The 25,146-nt window shown below is 41.2% G+C and overlaps 1 protein-coding gene across 2 annotated transcripts; it reads left to right on the top strand.

Moving 5' to 3' along the window:
• Positions 1-23,652, top strand: ndufaf7 (NADH:ubiquinone oxidoreductase complex assembly factor 7). 2 transcript variants are annotated; one of them, XM_085980194.1, is made up of 10 exons: positions 22-291; positions 1,783-1,958; positions 2,735-2,815; positions 6,651-6,761; positions 10,012-10,228; positions 10,936-10,994; positions 12,007-12,120; positions 13,813-13,956; positions 17,700-17,873; positions 23,187-23,652. In XM_085980194.1, exons 1-10 carry the CDS (start codon positions 201-203, stop codon positions 23,397-23,399), a joined length of 1,380 nt encoding a protein of 459 aa, XP_085836320.1. In that variant the 5' UTR covers positions 22-200; the 3' UTR covers positions 23,400-23,652. The 2 variants fall into 2 exon arrangements, with proteins under 2 accessions (XP_085836321.1, XP_085836320.1); XM_085980195.1 differs by lacking the exon at positions 2,735-2,815 and having other exon boundaries at positions 1-291.
• Positions 23,653-25,146: the final 1,494 nt, after the last annotated feature.

The raw sequence follows: 25,146 nt of genomic DNA on the forward strand, positions 1-25,146 counted from the left end.
TAATAAATTAAGTTTAAATATTTTAATCCGGTGAATTCCGTAAAATATATAGTTTGTTGGTCTGGGAAAACAGCATTCTTTACCTAGCGAATAGGACCTGGGTGAGGTGTGATTGGCTGAGGGTCAAAGGTTGCTCAGGTGGATGACGAACCCTGGAGACAAGTGGGAATTGCTGTCTTTCACTGAGATGACATGGAGGAATGATTCAACCGAACATGATGAGGTTCCTTTTAGGACTAAAGTGTTTATACAGACGAATTTCCCACGATTTTTCTAGAAAAGGCTCGCCAGGTATTTATTGTGCAATGAAGCGCCAGGTTACAGAGTTGCCCAAGTGTCAGTCATTAGTTTCTGCTTTAAGTGTGACTTACCCTGATTCGTGTGTTACTTTTAAAATAAACAACTCCACATGTTTAATTGCAATCTTCTTGCTTGTATCTATCATTCTGAATATTTCCCGGGTTATATGCCTATTAAAAGGAGGGCAACTGTTTCAATAATGGTTTTGCCCATAACGTTTAGAGTTAGGTTAAGCAGAACCTGTCCATTCGCCCAGCCTTAGAATAAATTGATGCCTTTTCTAGCACTTGAAATAAAATAAAACTGGTGATGTTCTAGATTCTTCTCCCCTATATTTGCCCTACATTGTGAGACTCAGATGATTTTAATGTACAGTAAACTGCGGCATTGATTTAAGTTGTCATATTAGTAAAATAGATGTAAGAAGTCACACAACACCAGGTTATAGTCCAACAACTTTATTTGAAATCACAAGCTTTCGGAGCGCTGCTCCTTCGTCAGGTGAAGTGGAGAGATGCATAAAGACACAGCTTATATAGTCAGAGAATGTCAGATGTTTACAGGTAATCTCTTTCTAACTGCCATTTATCACACCTCGGCAGAGAGATAATCACAGCAAACAAAGGTGTGAATGGTGTCCAAACAGGTCAGTCAGGAAAACATTACATCAAAGAACAATGAGGTGGGGTCACAAGGGGTCAAATGTTGCAGATGCTGGGGTCTGTATGGAAAAACAAAAAAGACAAAAAACTTTTTTTTTGCTGGAAATCACAGCAGGTCCGGCCGCATCTGAACTGTTTGGACACCATTCACACCTTTGTTTGCTGTGATTATCTCTCTGCCGAGGTGTGATAAATGGCAGTTAGAAAGATTACCTGTAAACATCTGACATTATTCTCTGATATATGGCAGCACGGTGGCATAGTGGTTAGCACTGTTGCCTCACAGCGCCAGGGACCTGGGTTCGAATCCGGCCTCGGGCGACTGTCTGTGTGGAGTTTGCACATTCTCCCCGTGTTTGCGTGGGTTTCCTCCGGGTGCTCCGGTTTCCTCCCACAGTCCAAAGATGTGCGAGTTAGGTTGATTGGCTATGATAAATTGACCCTTAGTGTTAGGGGGATTAAATACGTGGGGTTACGGGGATAGGGTGGGATATGTGTTGGTGTAGGGGTTACGGGGATCGGGTGGGATATGTGTCGGTGCAGGCTCGATGGGCCGAAATGGCCTCTATCTGCACTGTGGGGTTTCTGTGATTCTGTGATATATAAGCTGTGTCTTTATGCATCTCTCCACTTCACCTGACGAAGGAGCAGCGCTCCGAAAGCTTGTGATTTCAAATAAAGCTGTTGGACTATAACCTGGTGTTGTGTGACTTCTTACATTTGTTCACCCCAGTCCAACACCGGCATCTCCACACCATAGTAAAATGGATGTTGTGTATAATTGGACCACTGCTTCCATCTTCTGTTCCATTTCTTGCAGTGTGTGGAAGTTTATGTGCAAGTCAATGGATGAGGTTATGCTCCAGAACATCAGAAAGTACAAAAGAAAGCAACCATGATACTCGAATGCTAAAGCACCTGATTTCAAAAATAAAGTCAACGGGCCCAATCTCAATCGCAGAATATATGAGGGAAGTTTTAACCAATCCTGTCACAGTACGTAATTCATCATTGACTTAAAAAATTGCTACCTTTGGAATCGGCTGATATTTTAATTCTTTATTTAGATTTATATTGATAGTTACTGACCAGTGTTCTGCTCCTATAACTAGCATACTGTATATGTCTTTAAAAAAACCCCCACAATTATGTAAATCAGCAAAGTGTTTTGTTGCGGAGTATTTTAAACCAACACTCGACACAAGGTTTTAGATCGTTATTCAAATGGTCTTTCTTACACCGGTGGGGAGACAATCTCTACTGGTGCACCAGGAGACTTCTCCGCTGTTACAAATTTTAAGCAATCTTTTATACACTTAATCATACAAACTCAATCTCGTGCACAATCCCGTTACACTGTTTTAATTGGCCTAAGGCCTGCGTGCACAGTTGCTGATTGTCCCTATCTCGCGTCACACAACTGTTGGCCTATATTTGTCACATGATCTTTATGATCTCACCTGTTGTTATAATTTTGTAACCTTTAGTAAAACCACATGCCTGCATTTCTGTCTCGCTGTGCCCCGTGTGGTTTTACTTATCTCTAGGTTCCATAGTTTGTGGTTAATCATAGATGGTGCTTCTGAGCTAATTTAATCTAATCTTGCAGAAGCATCGAGACCTTGTGGTCAGCATGTCTGAGCTGTCTTCGCCTCCACCATTTCTAGTGTGCAAACTGCATTATTAACCCCTTAATTCCTGAAGGGCGCCGATGCCCCACTTCAGTTTTAATGGGCATTGTTAATTGAGATTAGTGGTGCAATCTTTTCCAGGGATATTATTACCACAGAGATGTTTTGGGAGCACAAGGAGACTTCATTACATCACCTGAGATTAGTCAGATCTTTGGAGAGGTAAGTCTATAAGTGTGCTGTGTAACATGTTATGGTTGTGTTATAACCCTGAAAATTCAAAACAAGAAAGTTATTTGCCCACTATATCTTTGCCACTAAAACGATTTGATTGTAACAAAGCAGGATCTAGTGGAAAATTTTAGATTGTAGCCTGTTATGGAATGGCCAACAATGTATGCACTACTAAAATGGACTGGTATAAATGGTACGCATAGAAACATAGAAGATAGGAGCAGGAGTACGCCATTCGGCCCCTCGAGCCTGCTCCGCCATTCAACACGATCATGGCTGATCATCCAAATTCAGTACCCTGTCCCTGCTTTCTCCCCATATCCCTTGATCCCTTTAGCCTTAAGAAATATATCCAACTCCTTCTTGAATATATTTAATGAATTGGCCTCTACTGCCTTCTGTGGTAGAGAATTCCACAGGTTCACCACTCCCTGGGTGAAGAAATTCCTCCTCATCTCTATCCTAAGTGGCTTACCCCTTATCCTTAGACTGTGACCCCTGGTTCTGGACTCACTGACCATCGGGAACATCCTTCCTGCATCTAGTCTGTCTAGTCCTGTTAGAATTTTATACGTTTCAATGAGATCCCCTCTCATTCTTCTAAACTCCAGCGAGTACAAGCCCAATCGACCCATACGCCATTCCTGCCATCCCAGGTATCAGCCTGGTGAATCTTCGCTGCACTCCCTCCATGGCAAGAACATCCTTCCTCAGATAAGGCAACCAAAACTGCACACAATACTCAAGATGTGGTCTCACCAAGGCCCTGTACAACTGCAGCAAGACATCCTTGTTCCTGTACTCAAACCCTCTCGCTACGAAGGCCAACATACCATTTGCCTTCTTAACTGCCTGCTGCACCTGCATGCTTACCTTCAGCGACTGGTGCACAAGGACGCCCAGGTCTTGTTGCACTTCCCCTTCTCCCAATCTATTGCCATTCAGATAATAATCTGCCGCCTTGTTTTTGACACCAAAGTGGATAACCTCGCATTTATCCACGTTATATTGCATCTGCCATGCTTCTGCCCAATCACCCAACCTGTCCCAATCATACTGGAGTTTCTCGGCATCCTCCTCACAGCACACACGCCCACCCAGCTTTGTGTCGTCTGCAAACTTGGAGATATTACATCTAGTTCCCTCATCCAGATCATTAATATATATTGTGAATAGCTGAGGTCCAAGGACCGATCCCTGCGGTACCCCACTAGTCACTGCCTGCCACTCGGAAAAAGAGCCGTTTATTCCAACTCTTTGCTTTCTGTCTGCCAACCAGTTCTCTATCCAAGTCAATACCTTGCCCCCAATCCCATGTGCCTTAACTTTACACGCTAATCTCTTATGCGGGACCTTATCGAAAGCCTTTTGAAAGTCCAAATACACCACATCCACTGGTTCTCCCTTATCTATTTTACCAGTTACATCCTCAAAAAATTCCAGTAGATTAGTCAAGCACGATTTACCTTTTGTAAGTCCATGTTGACATTGTCTGATCCGGTCACTGTTTTCCAAGTGTTCGGCTATTACATCTTTTATAATGGACTCTAGCATTTTCCCCACTACCGATGTCAGGCTTACTGGTCTGTAATTCCCCGTTTGCTCTCTACCACCATTTTTGAACAGTGGGGTAACATTAGTTACCCGCCAATCCATGGGTACTGTTCCAGAGTCTATCGAATTTTGGAAGATGACCAGTAATGCGTCTACTATTTGTAGGGCCACTTCCTTAAGTACCCTAGGATGTAGATTACCAGGCCCTGGGGATTTATCGGCCTTCAATCCCGTCAATTTCTCTAACACCATTTCCCTACAAATACTGATTTCTATTAGTTCCTCCCTTTCATTAGACCCTATGTTCCTCCTTTGTGAAGACAGAACCAAAGTATGTATTTAATTGGTCTTCCATTTCTTTGTTCCCCATTATAAATTCCCCAGATTCTGACTGCAAGGGACCTACGCTTGACTTCACCAATCTTTTTCTCTTCACATATCTATAAAAGCTTTTACAGTCAGTTTTTATGTTCTCTGCAAGCTTACTCTCATACTCTATTTTCCCCCTCTTAATTAATCCCTTTGTCCTCCTTTGTTGAATCCTAAGCTGCTCCCAATCCTCAGGTTTACTGCTTTTTCTGGCCAATTTATATGTCCTCTCCTTGGATCTTATGCTATCTCTAATTTCCCTTGTTAGCCAGGGTCGAGTCACCTTTTTTGTTTTATTTTTATGCCAAACTGGGATGAACAAATTCTGTAGTTCATCCATGCGATCTTTGAATGTTTGCCATTGCCTATCCACCGTCAACCCTTTGAGTGACATTCCCCAATCAACCCTACCCAACTCGCGCCTCAGACCATCGTAGTTTCCTTCATTTAAATTCAGGACCCTAGTCTCTGAGTCAACTACTTCACTCTCCATCTTAATGAAGAATTCTATCATATTATGATCGCTCCGACCCAAGGGGCCTCGCACAACAAGATTGCTAATTAATCCTCTCTCATTACGTAATACCCAGTCTAAGATGGCCTGATCTCTAGTTGGTTCCTCGACATACTGGTCCAGGAAACCATCCCGTAAACACTCCAGGAATTCCTCCTCCACAGTATTGTTACTAATTTGGTTAGCCCAATCTATATGTAGATTAAAGTCACCCATGATAACTGCTGTGCCCTTATTGCATGCTTCTCTGATTTCCCTTTTAATGCCATCCCCGACCTCCGCATTACTGTTTGGAGGTCTATATACCACTCCCACTAACGTTTTCTGCCCCTTGGTATTTCTCAGTTCTACCCATACAGATTCCACATCATCAGAGCTAATATCCTACCTTACAATTGTGTTAATCCCCTCTTTAACCAGCAATGCTACCCCACTTCCTTTTCCTTTTTGCCTATCTTTCCTGAATATTGAATACCCCTGGATGTTGAGTTCCCAGCCTTGGCCTCCCTGGAGCCATGTTTCCGTAATCCCAATCATATCATATTCGTTTACCTCTATTTGCGCAGCTAATTCATCCACCTTATTACGAATGCTCCTCGTATTAAGACACAAAGCCTCCAGGCTTGTTTTTTTAACGCTCTTAGATCTTTTAGAATTATTATTTACTGTGGCCATGTTTGATTTAAACCCTTGAGTTCTCTGTCTGCCACTTTTTTGTTTTTCTCCTTCCTGTCTTTTGCTTTTATCCTTGATTCCCTTACCTCTGTCTCCCTGCTCAGGTTCCCAACCCCCTGCCATTTTAGTTTAAACCCTCCCCCAGAGCACTAGCAAACACTCCCCCTAGGCATATTATGGCAATCGCATCTATATTAGTATTTACTGTGGATTGGTATTTTCCTCCCGCTTCCTTTTATTTCTCTAGGTTAATAGATGGCATCTGTGTTTACCAGAGGGATGGGTCAGTGCTGCTGCTCAGTCAACCCAACAGACAGTTTGTTTGAGCAGTGTGGGAAGAGACCCACCCCTCAACTTGGTCCGTTAGCCCTCTCGTTTTCCCCCATCCAGAGAGGTTTTTCAAGATAGATAATACACTCACTCTAGAGGATGTCAGTTGGGTGTTGATCTTTTAGCTAAGACTCCAATGTTCTGGTGGCGTAGGTGTGCCATCCTTTTAAAGTTTAAATAATATACTATGAAGTGTTTACATTGATATGGACATTGCATTTCTTCAGCTCTTCTCACTAGTAATAGGTAATACTGTACTATTCAGTATATTATTTTAATTTACTGTAACAACTAGTCACTTAGTAATTCCACCAGCACTAGATTGCACCAGTTAAATTAAAGTGTTACTTAAGGTATATTTTCTCCTCCCCCCCCCCCCAGCTACTTGGAGTGTGGTGTGTAAGCGAGTGGATGGCTGCTGGTAAACCAAAGACATTTCAACTGGTAGAACTTGGTCCTGGCAGGGGTACTTTAGCAAGTGATGTTCTAAGGGTAAGTTGTCAACCATTTCTTGGCTTTATGAATGCACAAACAAACAACATGAATTTGCGTAAGAATATTTCCATCTTCTATCTAGTGCAGATGAAAAATAAAATCTTTTTTGATGTTTGGGTTTTAGTAATCATTTTCATTTCTATATAGTGTAACTATACTGAAAATAATTCAGTATCTTTTAATGGCGCATATCGTTTAATGGCTTGTATTATAGTGCACTGCATACTGAACTTAAAGACATCGTAATAGAATATTGCACCATTGGTGCTCCTTTAGCAATGTCTTTAACTCATCCAAAATCCAATGGTGTTGTGACTTACAGTTTGACAATTGTGAAAGTACTTGTATTACACTAGTAGTGTAATACTCTATGGAGTTGAGGCCAAGATCAGATCAGCCATGATCTTATTGAATGGCAGAGCAGGCTCGAGGGGCCAAATGACCTACTCTTGCTCCTATTGTCTTATGTGTCATATAAGAAAGAATGGGAAAACAGTTTAATTTCAACATTCTTTGGAAAATATGAACCATATACTTTCTAGTGGTTCACATACATTGTTAAGAACGGATACAAATATATGGTGATAATATTTCTGGAAATCATGCTTTCAGTATTTCCATAAATTTAGCTAAGCACATGACTTTTATGGATTTATTTGAAAGAGATATTTCAGAATAATCCTTTTTTTTTTAGTTAAATGCAATCTCTCCGATATAAAGGGTGCTTACACGAGACATGGTAATTTTCTTTTTGCCAGGGGCTGGTGAAACCTGTCAAAGTTGAAAAATTCACTAATGAGATTGATGTATTAAATCCCATGCCTGCTTTAGGGTAGTTCAACAGATAGTGATATCATGTAAATCTAACTGACACTGCCCTTCTGTTATTCTGTGTATGTATGCGGGAGAATTTATAATGGGGAACAAGGAAATGGCAGAGCAATTAAACAAATAATTTGGTTCTGTCTTCACGGAAGAAGACACAAATAACTTCCCAGAAATGCTAGGGAACCAAGGGTCCAGTGAGAAGGAGGAATTAAAGGAAATTAGTATTAGTAAAAAAATAGTGCTGGAGAAATTAATGGGACTGAAAGCTGATAAATCCCCAGGGCCTGATAATCTGCATCCCAGAGTACTAAAAGAGGTAGCCATGGAAATAGTGGATGCATTGGTTGTCATCTTCCAAAATTCTATAGATTATACAACAGTTCCTGCAGATTGGAGGGTGGCAAATGTAGCCCCACTATTTAAAAAAGGGAGCGAGAAAACAGGGAACTACAGACCAGTTAGCATAACATCAGTAGTAGGGAAAATGCTAGAGTCTATTATAAAGGATGTGATAACAGGACACTTAGAAAATATCAACGGGATTAGATAAAGTCAACATGGATTTATGAAAGGGAAATTGTGTTTGACAAACCTACTGGAGTTGTTTGAGGATGTAACTGGTAGAATAGATAAGGGAGAACCAGTGGATGTGGTGTATTTGGATTTTCAGAAAGCCTTTGATAAAGTCCCACATAAGAGGTTAGTGTGCAAAATTAAAGCACATGGGATTGGGGGTAATATACTGGCATGGATTGAAAATTGGTTAACAGACAGGAAACAGAGTAGGAATAAATGGGTCTTATTCAGGGTGGCAGGTGGTGACTAGTGAGGTACCGCAGGGATCAGTGCTTGGGCTCCAGCTATTCACAATATATATCAATGATTTGGATGAGGGAACCAAATGTAATATTTCCAAGTTTGCTGCGACACAAAACTAGTTGGGATTGTGAGTTGTGAGGAGGATGCAAAGAGGCTTCAAGGCGATTTAGACAAGTTGAGTGAGTGGGCAAATACATGGCAGATGCAGTATAACGTGGATAAATGTGAAGTTATCCACTTCGGTAGGAAAAACAGAAAGGTAGAGTATTATTTAAATGGTGCTAGATTGGGAAATGCTGATGTACAAAGGGACCTGGATGTCCTTGTACACCAGTAACTGAAAGCAAACATGCAGGTGCAGCAAGCAGTTAGGAAGGCAAATGGTATGTTGGCCTTCATTGCAAGATGATTTGAGTACAGGAGCAAGGATGTCTTACAACAGTTGTACAGGGCCTTGGTGAGACCACACCTGGAGTACTGTGTGCAGTTTTGGTCTCCTTACCTAAGAAAGGATATACTTGCCATAGAGGGAGTGCAGCGAAGGTTCACCAGACTGATTCCTGGGATGGCAGGACTGTCGTATGAGGAGAGATTGGGTCGACTAGGCCTGTATTCACTAGAGTTTAGAAGAATGAGAGGGGATCTCATTGAAACGTATAAAATTCTGACAGGGCTAGACAGACTGGATGCAGGGAGGATGTTTCCCCTGGCTGGGGGGGGCATCTAGAACGAGGGGTCACAGTCTCAGGATACGGGGTAGGACATTTAGGACTGAGATGAGGAGAAATTTATTCACTCAGAGGGTGGTGAACCTGTGGAATTCTCTAACACAGAAGGCTGTGGAGGCCAAGTCACTGAATATATTTAAGAAGGAGATAGATAGATTTCTAGACACAAAAGGCATCAAGGGGTATGGGGAGAGAGCGGGAATTTGGTATTGAGATAGAGGATCAGCCATGATCATATTGAATAGCGGAGCAGGCTCGAAGGGCCGAATGGCCTACTGCTGCTCCTATTTTTCTATGTTTCTATGTATTAAAAAAAGTGTTGTTTGACCTATTGCCAAATTATACATTCTCGGCCCAGAATTATTAAGCATTGATGCTTCTTTGACCTCCTTCAATACTTTGAGCAAACATTGCTACTTAATGATGTCATGTACTTCGCCTGAACTGTCTAGTCAGTGGTTATAAATATTACCGCCATCTGTATAGGGTTTCTCATTGGCTACAGGCTACCCAAACAGGAATGGTTACCAGCAAGGAAATTTTTAAAGGCACCCAATTCATGGGATTTCCAGAGCCTGGTGAAATCTCAAAGAAACTTCATCATTTTTATACAGCACACTAACTTTGCTTCCGAGTCAGGGATTGAGAACAAAAATAAAAAATTAAACCATGAAGAGGGAGAAAACAAAAAAGGAAGGAACAAAATAATGGCAGGGCAGTCACCAAATAAACACTCTTCGGTTCATATTGTCGTCTTACACTATACAAGTCAACCATTTCAATTGCCATTTATTTTAAGTGCATTTCTTCTGGAAAGCTTTTATTTTTAACAGTTAATCTGTATTTGTACTCTCTTTTTTGCTAATAATTAGGTCTTCAGCCAACTCCGTTCTGTGTTGAGGGAATCTGAGATTTCTGTGCATCTGGTTGAAGTGAGCCCAAAGCTTGGTGAAGTTCAAGCACAGCTACTGACTGAAGGAGAGCAGCATTTACTACATGATGATCCCAGTGGTGCAATTTATAAGACAAGTACTACCAAAACAGGGCTTCCTATCTCCTGGTACAGGGATCTACAGGATGTACCTAAAGGTGAGACTATCCCGTTATTAATTAAAATATAAAAGAAGGGAAACTAAGAAAAGAACTTGTAATATAATTAAATAAAATAGAAAATGTGAAGGCCACGCCTGATACCAAAGTATGACAGAAGGAAGGAAGTGTGGTGCCTGAAGAATAACGTAAATATAACCTTTGCAATGGGACATTTCTTAAATAGATGAAGTTGATTAAATAGATTGTAATTTACAAATTCTCCCAAATCAACCTGCTTCATTTACTTTTATTAATTCGGTTACAATTTTGATTTACTGCTTTTAGTAGTTTCAGAATTTTGGTGTTACTGCATTCCAGCACTACTACTCTCCACAATTCCCTGAAAATTAGATGTTCAGGCTTCAATGGTTGCTTAGAAGTTGCTCTACTCTGTTCTAACTCTATTTTATTATAACCCTATTCAGCTGATCCCACACCTGTATTTTCTGTACCATAAATTTGTAAAATTTTCAGCAGAATTGTGTCCACATCTCTTTCAGCCTCATGTATCATCATTGGGTGGAATGTGTCCAATTACCTTTTTATCTGTAATTAGAAGGGGCCAGAGGAAATTATTATCCTTTTGACTATAGCTGCTGGAAAGATTGCAATCAATTAAAAAATTGTTGAAGTAAATAAATGTTTCTTCTGTTTTTTTAATGTGTGCATTAGTGCCGATCTAGCAATGCTCATTTCTTTTTCAGGTTTCAGCTTTTATCTTGCACATGAGTTTTTTGATGTGCTTCCAATCCACAAGTTTCAGGTAAAAGCATCAGGTCTTGTATCATACTCTGCTCATTTCATTCCTTTGACCTCCAGTTAGCCTCCTTCACCTGGGCGAGCAAATGGACTGGCTAATTATTTAGTAAAGATGCAGTCACACAGGATGGTAAATGTGATCGAACTCTTCCATTTGCCCTCAGAACTTTAGTACAAGGAATCATTTTCCCTTTCCTAATCAAGAGGCACTGAGGCGAAGTTTAAAAAAAGTGAAAGATTTTTTACGAAGTCAAGAAAAATCTAACCAATGTTATTGTGAGACTCAAATGTGTTTGTTATGCTGAAGTGTTTTTTTTAACTGGAGTCCTCTACTCACACTGCGCCCAGAGATTACAACATTTTGATCAAACTTGTTTGTTTAAATAAATGAAACAGAAATAATATTGGTCTGGACTTCATCTGGTATTATACTGTGAATAAAGGAAGCTGGCTACAAAGAAACAGATTCTGAAATAGCACCATGATTGCACTTCTGGCTGCCACTTAAATCCTGTACTTGCTGACTGTACTTGTGACACTGGCAGTGACTCACCAGCAATAGTACAGTACGGTCACAGCTTCAAAAAATCAGATGCAGCACTAACTGCTGTAATTTCTAATTATTTCACTAACCCCTCAGTTTCATAGTTTGAATCTGTGCTAGTAGGTGAGTTATTAATTATAGCTGTAGTTAGGGGGACAACAACTAAATCTTTCACAGTCAACATTTCCCATTAACTTGGGACCTTAATTCGGTTTGGCACTGCAAGTATGCTACGTTTGCTTGTAAATTATGAGGCAAGTGAATAATTAAAGTGTGTTCTATAGTATTCACTTACTTATGCCTTCATAAAAAGGACTGATTTTCAAAGGATATATTGTATTTTCTTCAGTGAGGTAAAGTTTTGGTGAAATGGCGTAACATTAACTATTAGCATGTAATAAAATATGAACTCTACATTTGTTAAACTGCAGCCAATGTGATTTTGTAATTACTAAATGTCCATCACTTACAGAAAACCAAGCAGGGATGGCGTGAAATACTGATCGACATTGACCCAAAGTCACCAGAAAAGCTTCGGTTTGTTCTCGCACCTTCTGCCACTTTGGCTTCAAAAGCATTGATTCAGGTGAAACATAAAAACAGTGTTGCACCACTGGATATAGTGTTTGTTCTAAGTTTGTTCAATTTTTAAGAATCCAAGGGGGTGTATTTCCTCCGAGCTCCTCCCGCGTAAACAGGGTTTCAGCCAAACATCCGCCAAAGTTACGGCAGCAAAGTGGGAGAATCCCAGCGGAAATTCCCGGTGTAAACATCCAGTTTAAAAAAAAAAAAAAAAAATACTTTAATGGAAAAACGCCTGTACGGTAGCTACTTCATCATGTTTGTTGTGCAAAGCAATGAGAGGAACTGCAAACCTAGTCATTTTTATGTTGGATCTGCTTGTTCTGTGACCTAGCACTGGAATGGGCGAACACACCAGGCCATGAAGGGTGGTGTTCAAGGTTCTCCCTTATAATCTGCCACATTGGCCCAGAAATTCGTGTCGGGGGCTTCCCGCGGGTGCAAGCCCCCGACCTACACTTACCTAGCGCGCCGGCAGTTGAAGCCTGGGCCTGCGTGGATTTCCTGTCTGTGGCCCGGTTCAGCTCCCGGCGCACTGTGCTTGCGTGATCCAGCGGCGTACTTAGTGCGATGCGTCGGCTGGGATCATGTGAGCACTGGGCAACCAATCGGAGGATGCAAAAGTTCATTCATGAGTTTGACAGTAAGAACTGTCAAACTCATGAAAACTCCGGGCGCCCAAAACAGTACTTAAACTTGAAATAACATTTTAAAAAACATCACACTATTTAAATGAACTATAAATAACAATTTTAAACAATAATTTAAATTTTTGAAAAAAATAATTTTATAAAAAAATCGGGGCTAAAAATACACTTACCTTACTGTAAAGTCTTTAAAAAATAATAAACCTGTGGAAAAAAAATTCGTTGGGACACTAATTTCTGGGCCATTATGCTTTTCAGATTTGGATGGGCCATTAGATGGAGTAGCCAAGCAAAGGCAAGAGCGAACCTGTGGAGAGAACGAAGCAGTGTTGCTTCTGGAGGCCTCACTAACCTCCAGTTCTAGCATTGTGAGCATTCCTAACTCTCAGTTATGAAATAGTGAGGAGCATTGAAAAGTTATGGGGGGGGGGGGCTAAAGTGGATGACTGTATAGCTATGAAATTTGAATAATATGTAAATAACTAGTTAAACTATTTTGAGAGCTGCAGTAATGTTAGAATATTCAAAGAATACTCTGGAACAAGTTTTTCCTGATGTAGTTCCGTGATTGCTCTGTTCCGTGATTGCTCTGATCCATTAAAGGCCATTTGTATAACCTCAAATACAAATGGTAAACGATAGAAGAGCTACGATCAAACCTCTCTACCACAGAAATGTGGAGACTGGGATGCTAGGAATATTGAATGGGCCTTTTTTTTTTGAAGTTGAAAGAAGCCAACATACAAGTTCACCATAGCTTCTGCCAAAACAGATGTGAAGAAAAAGGTTACTTCAGTACATCAGACGATACAAGTTACAGGGTCTCTTCCCATTTTCCACATCACTGGGTTGGGCATCCAAATACACAAGTTTGGTCTACCATAACTCATCGGGATTATTGATGGCTGTTCAGGAAAGGTGATAATAACAGTTTGTTTTATTGAAGTTTTTTTTGTGTTTTGGAAGCTGAGTATGGCTTCGCTACTCAGTATTTTCTACATTTGTTCTTTGGCCCTGTAATAGAAGGCTTTATTTTCCTTTCCAAACAGAGAGATGAGGAAAGAGATCATGTGGAGATCTGCCCCGAGGCTGGTGTCATCATCCAGAGTCTAGCCAGTCGAATCAGTGAAGATGGGGGAGCAGCACTAATAGCTGACTATGGCCATAATGGAACAAAGACTGACACATTTAGAGTAAGTTCAATGAAGCATATCCTTAATGAGCCTTTAGTGTTTGTAGGTTTCCCATCATACTGTAATGATCCCCCAGATATCCGCCACAGACTGGCATTTCTTTTCCTTACTGGTCTGGATTCTAATGTTATTAAATGTGGATCTTGTGTGCTGAGAGTTTCATATTCTGACATTGTTTGCTATAGAATTCAAATAAATTGGAGAATGAGGTTAGTTTAGTTTTATGCTTAATACGATTGATCCGGCCGAGTATTTCAAAAAAAAATTTTGAGGGGAGGCAGTGGTAATAGTTAATTAAATTATCTCTTAAAGATTGTTGTACATAAATTCATACTGTGAATGGTACAATTTATAATGGATGTCACCACAGTAATCTGTTAATAGCTCAGTGACTGAACCTCATATCATTCAGTTTCTTAACCAGTACAGATGTTATCTGCCCACAGATGGTAAACTTCAAAAAAAGTTATTGCAAGGGTACTTGAATGACTAAATCTAAGCCAAGCCCAAAGTTGTCATTTTATTTAATTGATTATTGATTAATATTAACGTAAGCATTAATCATTAATAGGTGATCAGAGAAAGAAAGACTTGCATAGCGCCTTTCATGTCCTTATGACTTCCCAATACACTTCACAGCCAATGAAGTACTTTCTGAAGTGTAGTCACTTTTGTAAAGTAGGAAACACAGAAGCCAATTTGCGCACAGCAAGCTCCCACAAACAGCAATGACCAGATAATCTGTTTTTTTAGTGATGTTGGTTGAGGAATAAATATTGGCCAGGACACCGGGGAGAAATCCCCTGCTCTTCTTTGAATAGTGCCTTGGGACCTGGTCCACCTAAGAGGACAGATAGTGCCTCGGTTTAACGTCTCCTCTGAAAGACTGCACCTCTGACACTGCAGCACTCCCTCAGTATTGCACTGGAGCGTCAGCCTAGGTTTTCTCTGCAGTACAGAGACTTAACAGGCCAGGTATTTACGGGGAGGCAATGAGAGTGTGGTAGCGGGGTGGTGGGGGGGGGGACCCGGAAATTCTGGGATGCGGAGGTTCTGCCGAATTTAACGGCAGTACCTCATTATCATTATTTTCCTTCCGTTTCCCACTCAGCAGCCGGACAGATTGATAGGCTGGCTGGCTAATGGGCGGCAGAGACAGCGGCAGGATGTCCTGCCAATTGCGGAGCAGGCCAGATATCAGGGGTGGGTAGGGGGAGGGGCCGCCGATCGTGGCAGCGAAGAGAGGCCGACGGTTTGCTTGCAGGACCAGGGGGAGCACTCCTGCTCCTCCTGGCCCACAAGCAGTGCTCTGAAAAGCACTTGCCTTGTGCAGGTGTCTGCTCCCATCTCCATTTAGCTGTTGAATTTCCCGAGCCATGAGAAACCTGGCCAACAGCTGTTAAATTGAAATCAAGCTCCCAACTGCACTGTGAAAGCCTAAGTTAAATATTATAATTAAGTTTCCCGCCTCTCCAAGATGAGACATTCGCAGGTCGCGCGTTTCCCGATCTGTAATTACCTCCCCAGCCAGTTGTGAAGAAGTTAATATCGACCCCAACATGAATGGTTAGTGATGTGATCTGAAAGCTGTTTTATGAAAAATGCATAATCTACACTTAAAGTGAAATATCATTATTAAGTTAGACTCTTTTGTATCTGGATATTAACTTGTCCCATTTAGTAAATAAAATGTTTTGCAAAACGCAACACTCCCTCAGGCTAGGTACAATGTTTTCAACAGACATTTCACTCATGAATGAAACGTTCTCACAGCAGTGACTTTGTTTGTTTTTTTAATTTAAAAATAATACGTGACCTACTTTTGCTGCCAAGGAGATTCCCGATTAACATTAACAGTGATCTCCAAAGGAATTGGTCCTTATTGTTTTTCAAAATTGTTGTTAAAATGTTAGAATTTTGAACAATTAAGCCCACAATGTGTAGTAACTATTGTTTTCATCAAGTTTATATAGTAGAAAACAGTCATTGTATGATTGTAAAGGTTTCCTGGCATTTAGAATTGACTTGGTGTAAATTTTCATCATATGACTGACTTGAATTGGAAGTCCTAATTTCAAGAGATCCCTTTGAAGTTTCCCGTTGACCTTTTGAGTATTTACTGGAGATGTCAACGCAATGTGATGTGACCCCAGTGGTTTTCAACACAATTTCTTACACACTGATGCTGATCTAATGCCACATTGCATTTGAAAGCGTTGGGATGAAGCTTTCTAGGAAGAGCCTTGGGATATTTTACTACGTTAAAGGCGCTATATAAATGCAAGTTGTTGTTTGCAGCTGCAGCTCGTTTCGATTTAAACTGTTGTTTGAACCGATTATATGTGCAAATGGATGGAGGGGGGAGTACACACAACCTTTGGGAGAAGATATTGATCTTGAGGCCTTTCTGTCTATAGATGATTGTCACTTTTTTAATGATTCATCAAAATGTAAGTGCCTTCCTTATACTGGGCTTCATTGAAAAATACGGGTAGGAATTACATGTTTTATCTATAAACACGAGATATTATTAGAGTAACTAAACAAACTATGAAGTAGATGTAACAAAAGTTCTTTGTAACATCTTGTCATGATATTTTGGAGTTCTTTCACAATTTGTCATCTTGTTTTTATATTGATGGCAAGTCTCCCTCTGATATTTGCAAAATCAGAACCCCTTTTAAAAATCAAACTCTTACAAAGAAAGGTAATTAATTAAAATGAACATCCGTTTGTCTGTTTTCTAAATATTAATGATCTCATAAGAGAATTGCATTGGAGTTCAATTTAATAATGGACATAGTTGAAATGGGGCAATTATGGAAGCACACCGAGTCATTGATGTATTGACTTGTAGTACTCCATCTTAGTTGCACAATTAGCAGAATCGCATAACCAATCTAGTTTTCCCCAACAATCTCCGAAAAACAAAAAAGATTAAAATCATCGAAATTACAGAAAAGAAAGCAGTCATCACGTTAATGTCGGTGTTAGATATAGAATCATAGAATGTTACAAGCCATTAGGCCAATCAAATCTCCACACAAACTACCTATTATAATCCAATTTTTATTGCTAATTCTCTTTTTATTCTTTAATATTCCTCTTTTTAAAGGAACTATCTTTTAAAAGAATTTATGGACTCTGCTTCAACAACCGTTTGGACATTTAGCTGTTAACGGGAGTGAGGAAGGACTTAAAGTGAGAATAAATTGTTTACAGCTCACTGTTTCTGAAAGGCATACTGATAATATGACTTTCTTTAAAAGATTAATTCAGTCCTAATGAACTGAACTTCATTTCAAACTCTTTTCCTGGTTGAGTTCACATTGCCATTTTAATTCTGGTAATTTGCAAATTGATCAATTATAAATGTCCCTAAATAAAGATAGGGTGGGATATGTGTTGGTGTAGGGGTTACGGGGATCGGGTGGGATGTGTGTCGGTGCAGGCTCGATGGGCCGAAATGGCCTCTGTCTGCACTGTGGGGTTTCTGTGATTTCTGTGATAAACCAGTATATTTTTGTATTGGCTATTTATATAGACGATCATTCAAACGCTGACCAATAAAAGCCCATGTTTTACTCTTGACTTGGTTAGAAGACAATATTCAAGATAACCATTGATTGCTTTCTCTGTCACCTACTGCTTATCTGTTGTAAAGAGCAACATTTAGGTGTAGAAGTTGCTGGACGTAGTTAACAAACATTAATATTGTGTTTAATAACCATTATTTTGTAAAGGGTTTTCGTGGGCATCAGCTACATGAAGTGCTCACAGCACCTGGAAGTGCAGACCTGACAGCAGATGTTGATTTCAGCTACCTTCGCCAAATGACGGAGGGTAAAGTGACCTCCTTAGGACCAATTGCACAGCAGCAGTTTCTGAAAAATATGGGCATTGACGTGAGACTTCAGGTAGGACCTAGCCAGCAGTTCTCTTCTTCCCTCTTTATATGCTGTAGCCAAGATTATTTCTGTCTGTTTGTCTCTTGGATGTGGTTTTAAGACCAAAACCAAGGTATCTTCTCTTGCCCTTTTCTTAAGCTATTGTACGTTCATTGTTACTTGGCAATTTCCCAGATTGTTGAATTTTCAAGCTGAGGTTCCTGGAATTTACGAGGGGATCCAGAGTGTACTCAAACTCAACCAATTTCTGTCTCTTTTGGTATTTGTTGACTTACTAGGACAGTATTTCTGTTGCTGTATATGAAAAATGTTTTCTGCAATGAAAGCACCCTTTTGTTTGGGGAGCCGACGGGGTTTTCGGAAGCTTGGGACAAGTGATTGGAACTCTGAAAGACCACTTTCCTGGACACATACAGTATAATTAGTCATAATCATATCTTTTCCTGAACTTGCGCTGTACACTTTTCAGAGTTTTTGATTCATAAATGCGAACCATTATTTCTGTCAAAATTGATAATATATTGCAATAAATTAGAAATTAAATGCTTCATTATGGCTTTTTCATCTTAAAAATGAAGTTCCTTATCGCAAGATTGCTGTCCTTTCCAGAACACACTCTTTCCCCATATCAGTTTTTCCTCTTTTTTTTTCCTGAATGTTCTAGGTCCTCCTGTTGGGGCAGTTTCACAGTTGCCTCATCAGAATGGCCATTCCTCATTAATGGGCCCAGACAGACGGTGTCATCGGGGTCATGGAGAGGTGGTGGGGCATCACAGCCAAGCAAGTCCTAACCTCACCCAGCATCCACCTCGGCACATTTTCCAGCAGAGGGATTTTCAGGAGCAAGGAAACCTGGCTTGGTTTTCCCAAACCTAGAGACGCAGCGATGAACCGTAACAACTGATCCGGCTGAGATCGGCTAACTCGGCACAAACCATGGATCACACTCGGAACCTTGGTCTGTAAGGCTCAGTTACACTCGGGGAGGTGCACTTACCCCTGCATTGTGGTTAGCCTGACTTCTCAACAGCACGTCGATTAGAATTCACAGCAAAGGACCGTTTGGCAAAGTCAGCCATTTCAGAGCAGCATTCTTTTTATTTAAAGTTATTTTAATCAAAATGAATAATGTGCATCCATCATAGTACAACTTTCCAGTCCTCTACACTAAATGCTCTTTCTCCCAAATACTTATTTGCTCATTTGTTTACCTCGGGGAATCTGCTCTCTACGATTGCGCTGTGGGAGCCACAGGATTAGGAGAAGTACTTGGTGACCAAATTCCGTCCCTCTTCGATAATAGGCTGGCATTTTGTACTGAATAGATACAATCCTTTGTATCATCTAGAATATGTTAGCTGATACTCTTCTAGAACTATCTATGTCATATTACAAGCTCTGTTTCCCCATAAAATCACACAGTAGGAGTCATGGCACAGGATTGTGTTGGTATATAAATAACTGAAATCTTATGTAAGGTTTAGATGTCCATTTGCTGATGATGTGACCTTTACTTTTCATCTGCATGCAGTTTTTGTTCCCTATCCCGTTACCTAAATCAGACCATTTTCTGTTGGTATGGTGGGAGCCTACCTTGAAATGGGCAGAGCAATGCCCATGTGTCGACTGGAATTTTGTAAATAATGTGTAAAATGTTCAACTAGATCAGTAGTTAATATATAAATAAAATTAGGTTGTGCTACACAAATGGAGAAATCGGTCATTTACTAATTTTGCTGTCGGTTTGCGTGCTACTCAAAATATTTTTCTTATATGGGGAAAACTTCTAGTTGAAAAGTGTTGAAGAAAGGACAAACTTGCATTTATGTAGCACCTTTCACCTCCTCGGGACGTCCCACAGTGCTTCACAGCTAATCAACAATTTTGAAATGTAGTCACTGTTGTTATGTAAACATACATAGTAGTCAGAGCGTCCCATTCATGAGCTTGCGTTCATAAACAAGGTTGACACTCGGTGAAGTATGGAAGGAGTGCTGCATTGTTGGAGGTGGCATCCTTTGAATAAGACATTCAAACCAGGGCTAATCTGCCTGTTCAGGTGCATGTCAAAGATCCCACAGTAACATTCTAAGTAGGGTGGGGAATTTTGCTGGTGTCCTGGTCAACATTCTGCCCCCAAGCAACAAAACAGATTAACTGGTCACTCGTTCAGTTGCTGGTTGTAGATTAGAGTGAAAATTGGCTGCCATGTTTGCAGACATAACACTTGCTCCACTTCAGAGTAAATGGCCCAGAAATTCGGGTCCCAACGCGCGAGTATGCACGGGGTACTCACGCGTGGACCCGATGGAAGTGCCGGTTTCTTGCATGCGTGGGAAACCGGCACTTCCGTTCCTCTGAACGAAGGGGTTCAGAGGTCAAACGCGTGCGCGCGGAAGTCTGCACGTGCGCTTTGAACTTACGTTTTTTTTTTACAGGTTTTTCCGTGAGGGTAAGTCTTTAGATTTTAGAAATGTAAAAACCAGGCGTAAGGCCTGCATTTTAAAAGGTAAGTGGTCAATTAATTAAAATTAAAACATTTTGTCCACAGGTTTATTATTTTTAAATACTTTAAAGCAAGGTACGTTTATTTTTAGCCCTGTTTTTTTATTAAATTATTTTTTTCAAAAATTTAAATTGTTTAAAATAGTTATTTAATGTAATTTATAGTTTATTTAAAAAGTGTGATTTAAAAAAAAAAGTTATTTGAAGGTTTACTGTTATTCTGGGGCCCGTATATTCATAAGTTTAGACAGGTCTTCCTGTCAATCTTATGAATGGGCTTTTCCCTCCTCTGATTGGCTGCCCATGGCTCACGTGATCCCAGGGGACGCATCGCACTAACTACGCCCCTGGAACACGCAAGCACGCCGCGCCAGGAGTTGGAGCAGGCCCCGGAGCGGAATTCCACGGGAGCCCAGAGCTCAACTGCCGGCGCGCAAGGTAAGTGCAGGTTGGGGGCTTGCACCCCGACCCGAATTTCTGGGCCATTATTTTGGGACATTTTTGACAGGAGTAATGAGATGTAAATGTAATTCTTACTTTCCAGAAGGGATAGAACTCTATGCTGGTAAAACCAGCCAAAAGCCTAAGACCAAAGAAGAAATTATTTTGCTTAGGTGGGCCAGATGGTTATTTGAAGATTGAATTGCACTATTATTATTAAACGTGGCTAGTTGCCAGCATCGTGTCAGCTCCTCGTTATATTGGACTTGATGATGCAACATGAACGCTTGCCACTCTACAGGACCCTGGCCAGACTGTATATAGGCAGTGACGATTTACAATTTGATAGTGTTGTGCTACCAATTGGATACCTAATTTACACAGATACCAGTGTGAATCCAGCACCAAATTGGTGGTATAACAGCGGTTACAAGTCTGCTACTACGTGATCGAACAATGATCTGAAGAGCAATACACAAGCAGTGAATGTTAGCAGAATACTGCCTGATCTTTCAAAGAACCTATGATTAGATTTACTTTGGCGGAAAGAATACTTTTGCTTTGGCCCAGAACCACCAGCTGTAGCTGCCAGCGCCAAACCCAAGGAAGCACTTTGATTCAGAGTCTCTGCACTCCTTCTTTTGTCACATATGTATTGCCTGTGCCAACTCCCAATCCAGACAAGCCTGAATATTTTGCCTTACCTGGAGCTGTGCTTATAACATCAGGAGTCAAGAGCTGTACCGATGATCAGGGATCCTCCCACATGACACATAAGGTCATAGAGGCACAGAAGGAGGCTATTCAGCCCATCGAGTCCGTGCCAGCTCTCTATAGAGCAATCCAGTCAGTCCCATTCCCCCGCTCTATCCCTGTAGCCCTGCAAATTTATTTCCCTCAAGTGCCTATCCAGTCTCCCCTTGAGTGTCACCACTTCCGTCGGCAGCAAGTTCCAGGTCCTCACCACTCGCTGCGTAAAAAGTATTTCCTCACATCCCCCCTGTATCTCTTACCCAAAACCCTAAATCTGTGTCCCCTAGTCCTTTTATCATCAACTAGTGGGAACAGCCTTTCCCCGTCTAGCCGATCCAAACCCATCATAATCTTGTACACCTCTATCAAATCACCCCTCAACCTCCTTTGCTCTAATGAAAACAAATCCAGCTTCTCCAACCTGTCCTTGTAGCTAAGATCCCCCATTCCCGGAACCATTCTGGTAAATCTCCTCTGCATCCTCTCAAGGGCCTTCACATCCTTCCTAAAGTCTGGTGACCAGAACTGGACGCAATACTCCAGTTGTGGCCTAACCAGCGCTTTATAAAGGTTCGGCATAACTTCTCTACTTTTGTACTCAATACCTCTATTTATGAAACCCAAGATCCCATATGCTTTGTTAACCACTCTCTCAATATGTCCCACCACCTTCAGGGACCTATGCACATTAACTCCTAGGTCCCTCTGTCCCTGCACACCCTTTAAAACTGTTCCATTAAGTGTATATTGCCTCTCCCTGTTCCTTCTGCCAAAATGCATCACCTCACACTTCTCTATATTAAATTCCATCTGCCACCTGTCTGCCCATTCTGCTAGCTTTTGTGTCCTGTTGCAGTCAATTGGTATCATTATCACTGTTTGCCACACCACCAAGTTTGGTATCATTGGCAAATTTACAAATTCTACTCTATTCCAATACCCAGGTTATTTATATATACATATATGTATCAAAAAAAGCAGTGGCCCCAGCACTGACCCTTGGGGAACACCACTGTCTACCATCCTCCAGTCTGATAAACAGCCATTTACCACAACTCGCTGTTTTCTGTCCTTGAGCCAATTCCTTATCCAAGCCGACACTGACCCACCGAGTCCATGAGCCTCAATTTTGTTAACCAGCCTTCTATGTGGTACTTTGTCAAACGCCTTCCGAAAATCCATGTAGACAACATCCATTGCATTCCCTTCATCAATCTTCTGTTACTTCATCAAAAAATTCAATTAGATTAGTCAAACACGATCTGCCTTTTACAAATCTGCGTTGGCTCTCCTTAATTAGCTTAAATCTCTCCAAGTGCCCATTAATTTTTCCTTGATTATTGTTTCTAAAACTTTACCCACCACTGATGTTAAACTGACCGGCCTGTAGTTACTAGGAGTGTCCTTGCACCCTTTCTTGAACATGTATTGAGTAGTTTTAGTAGTGTAGGAAACACAGCATTTACATGTATTGTTGGCCAACAGATGTAGGATATTTTTAGTTATCTATGTTTTTACACTATTTGTAGTTTTGTACTCAATCTGGGAAATTTAAAACAACAACTACTTTTTTGGTAGCTGACTTTTTCTTTCTTCTGACCTCTATTCTCTTTCTCTTTCCAGGTACTGCTGAGAAATGCATCTGACCCAGCTACACACAAAGGCCTAATTGATGCCTATGATATGATAATGAACCCTGAGAAAATGGGGAAACGATTCAAGTTTTTTGCCTTGTTGCCTCATAATAGACAAATAATTTCAAGGCCAGACACGAGGACTGAGAAATGTGGTCCAACAGCACCACCTGTTGCAGGATTCAGTGAACTGCAGTTGTAAAGGGGGACAGAAGATAAACTGGTTCGGAATGATCGTCATTGCGGTGCTGTCTATACCTCAGTGAAATAAAGCTGCAGTTCCAAGTTGAAGCACGTGATCATTTTTGTAACATCACAAACTGATAACTTGTACATGTGCCCACAGAGAGCACATCTTGACACAAGCAGTGAATGAAAATGTTGCTAATTCACTTCAGATTATGTAAATTCCAGATTCAAGAATAATACATAAATTAAATGGTGTTCCAATGATATTGCTGTTCTTTTTCTTCATGGTAGAAGTTGTGACTGTTCAAGCACACCTATCAAATTGCATCCTGTGCTCCATCTCCAACCTCCCTTTCCCCTCAAGTCCTTGAATGTGTTGTCGCCACCCAAATCCATGCCCATCTTTCCCTCAACTCCATGTTTGAATCCCTCCAATCAGGTTTCCATCCCTGCCATAGTACCAAAACAGCTCTCATCAAAGTCACAAAGGACATCCTTTGTGACTGTTGCAAAGGTAAACTATCTCTCCACGTCCTTCTTGACTTGTCTGCAGCCTTTGACATGGTTGACCACTCCATCCTTCTCCAATGCCTCTCCACCGTTGTCAAGCTGGGTGAGACTGCACTCGCCCGGTTCCATTCTTAGCTATCTAATCGTAGCCAGAGAATCACCTGCAACAGCTTCTCTTCCCACTCCTGTATTGTTACCTCTGGTGTCCCCCAAGGATCTATCCTTGGCCCCCTCCTATTTCTCATCTACATGTTGCTCCTTGGCGACATCATCCGAAAACAGTCAGTTTCCACATGTACGCTGACAACACCCAGCTCTACCTCACTACCGCTTCTCTTGACCCCACCGCGGTCTCTAAATTGTCAGACTGTCCAACATCCAGTTCTGGATGAGCAGAAATTTGCCCCAATTAAATATTGGGAAGGCCGAAGCCATTGTTTTCAGTCCCCGCTACAAATTCCGTTCCCTAGCCACTGACTCCATCCCGCTCACTAACATCCGTCTGAGGCTAAACCACACGACGCAACCTTGGTGTCATATTTGACCCTGAAATGAGCTTCCGACCACATATCCGCAGCATAACTAAGACCGCCTATTTACACCTCCATAACATTGTCTGTCTCCGCCCTTACCTCAGCTTATCTGCTGTAACTCTCATCCATGCCTTTGTTACTTCTAGACTTGACTATTCCAACGCACTCCTGGCTGGCCTACCACATTCTACCCTACGTAAACTTGAGGTGATCCAAAACTCGGCTGCCCATGTCCTAACCTGCACCAAGTCCCGTTCACCCATCACCCCTGTGCTCGCTGACCTACATCTGCTCCTGGTTAAGCAACACCTCTTTCAAAATTCTCATCCTTGTTTTCAAATCCCTCCATGGCCTCACCCCTCCTTATCTCTAACCTCCTTCAGCCCCACAACCTCTCCACCCCCGAGATATCTGCACTCCTCTAATCCTGCCCATTTGAGTATCCCCGATTATAATCGCTCAACCATTGGTGGCCGTGTCTTCTGTTGCCTAAGCCCTAAGCTCTGGAATTCCCTGCCTAAACTTATCCGCCTCATTTCCTCCTTTAAGACGCTCCTTAAAACCTACCTCTTTGACCAAGCTTTTGGTCACCTGCCCTAATTTCTCCTCCTGTAGCTTGGTGTCAAATTTTTTTCTTATAATACTCCTCTAAAGCTCCTTGTGACATTTTACTACGTTAAAGGTGCTATATAAATACAAGTTGTTGTTGTAGATAGT

The sequence above is a fragment of the Somniosus microcephalus genome, chromosome 3 (assembly GCF_052327205.1).
Source record: "Somniosus microcephalus isolate GS21.2 chromosome 3, FLI_Smic_1.0, whole genome shotgun sequence".
Classification (NCBI taxonomy): domain Eukaryota; kingdom Metazoa; phylum Chordata; class Chondrichthyes; order Squaliformes; family Somniosidae; genus Somniosus; species Somniosus microcephalus.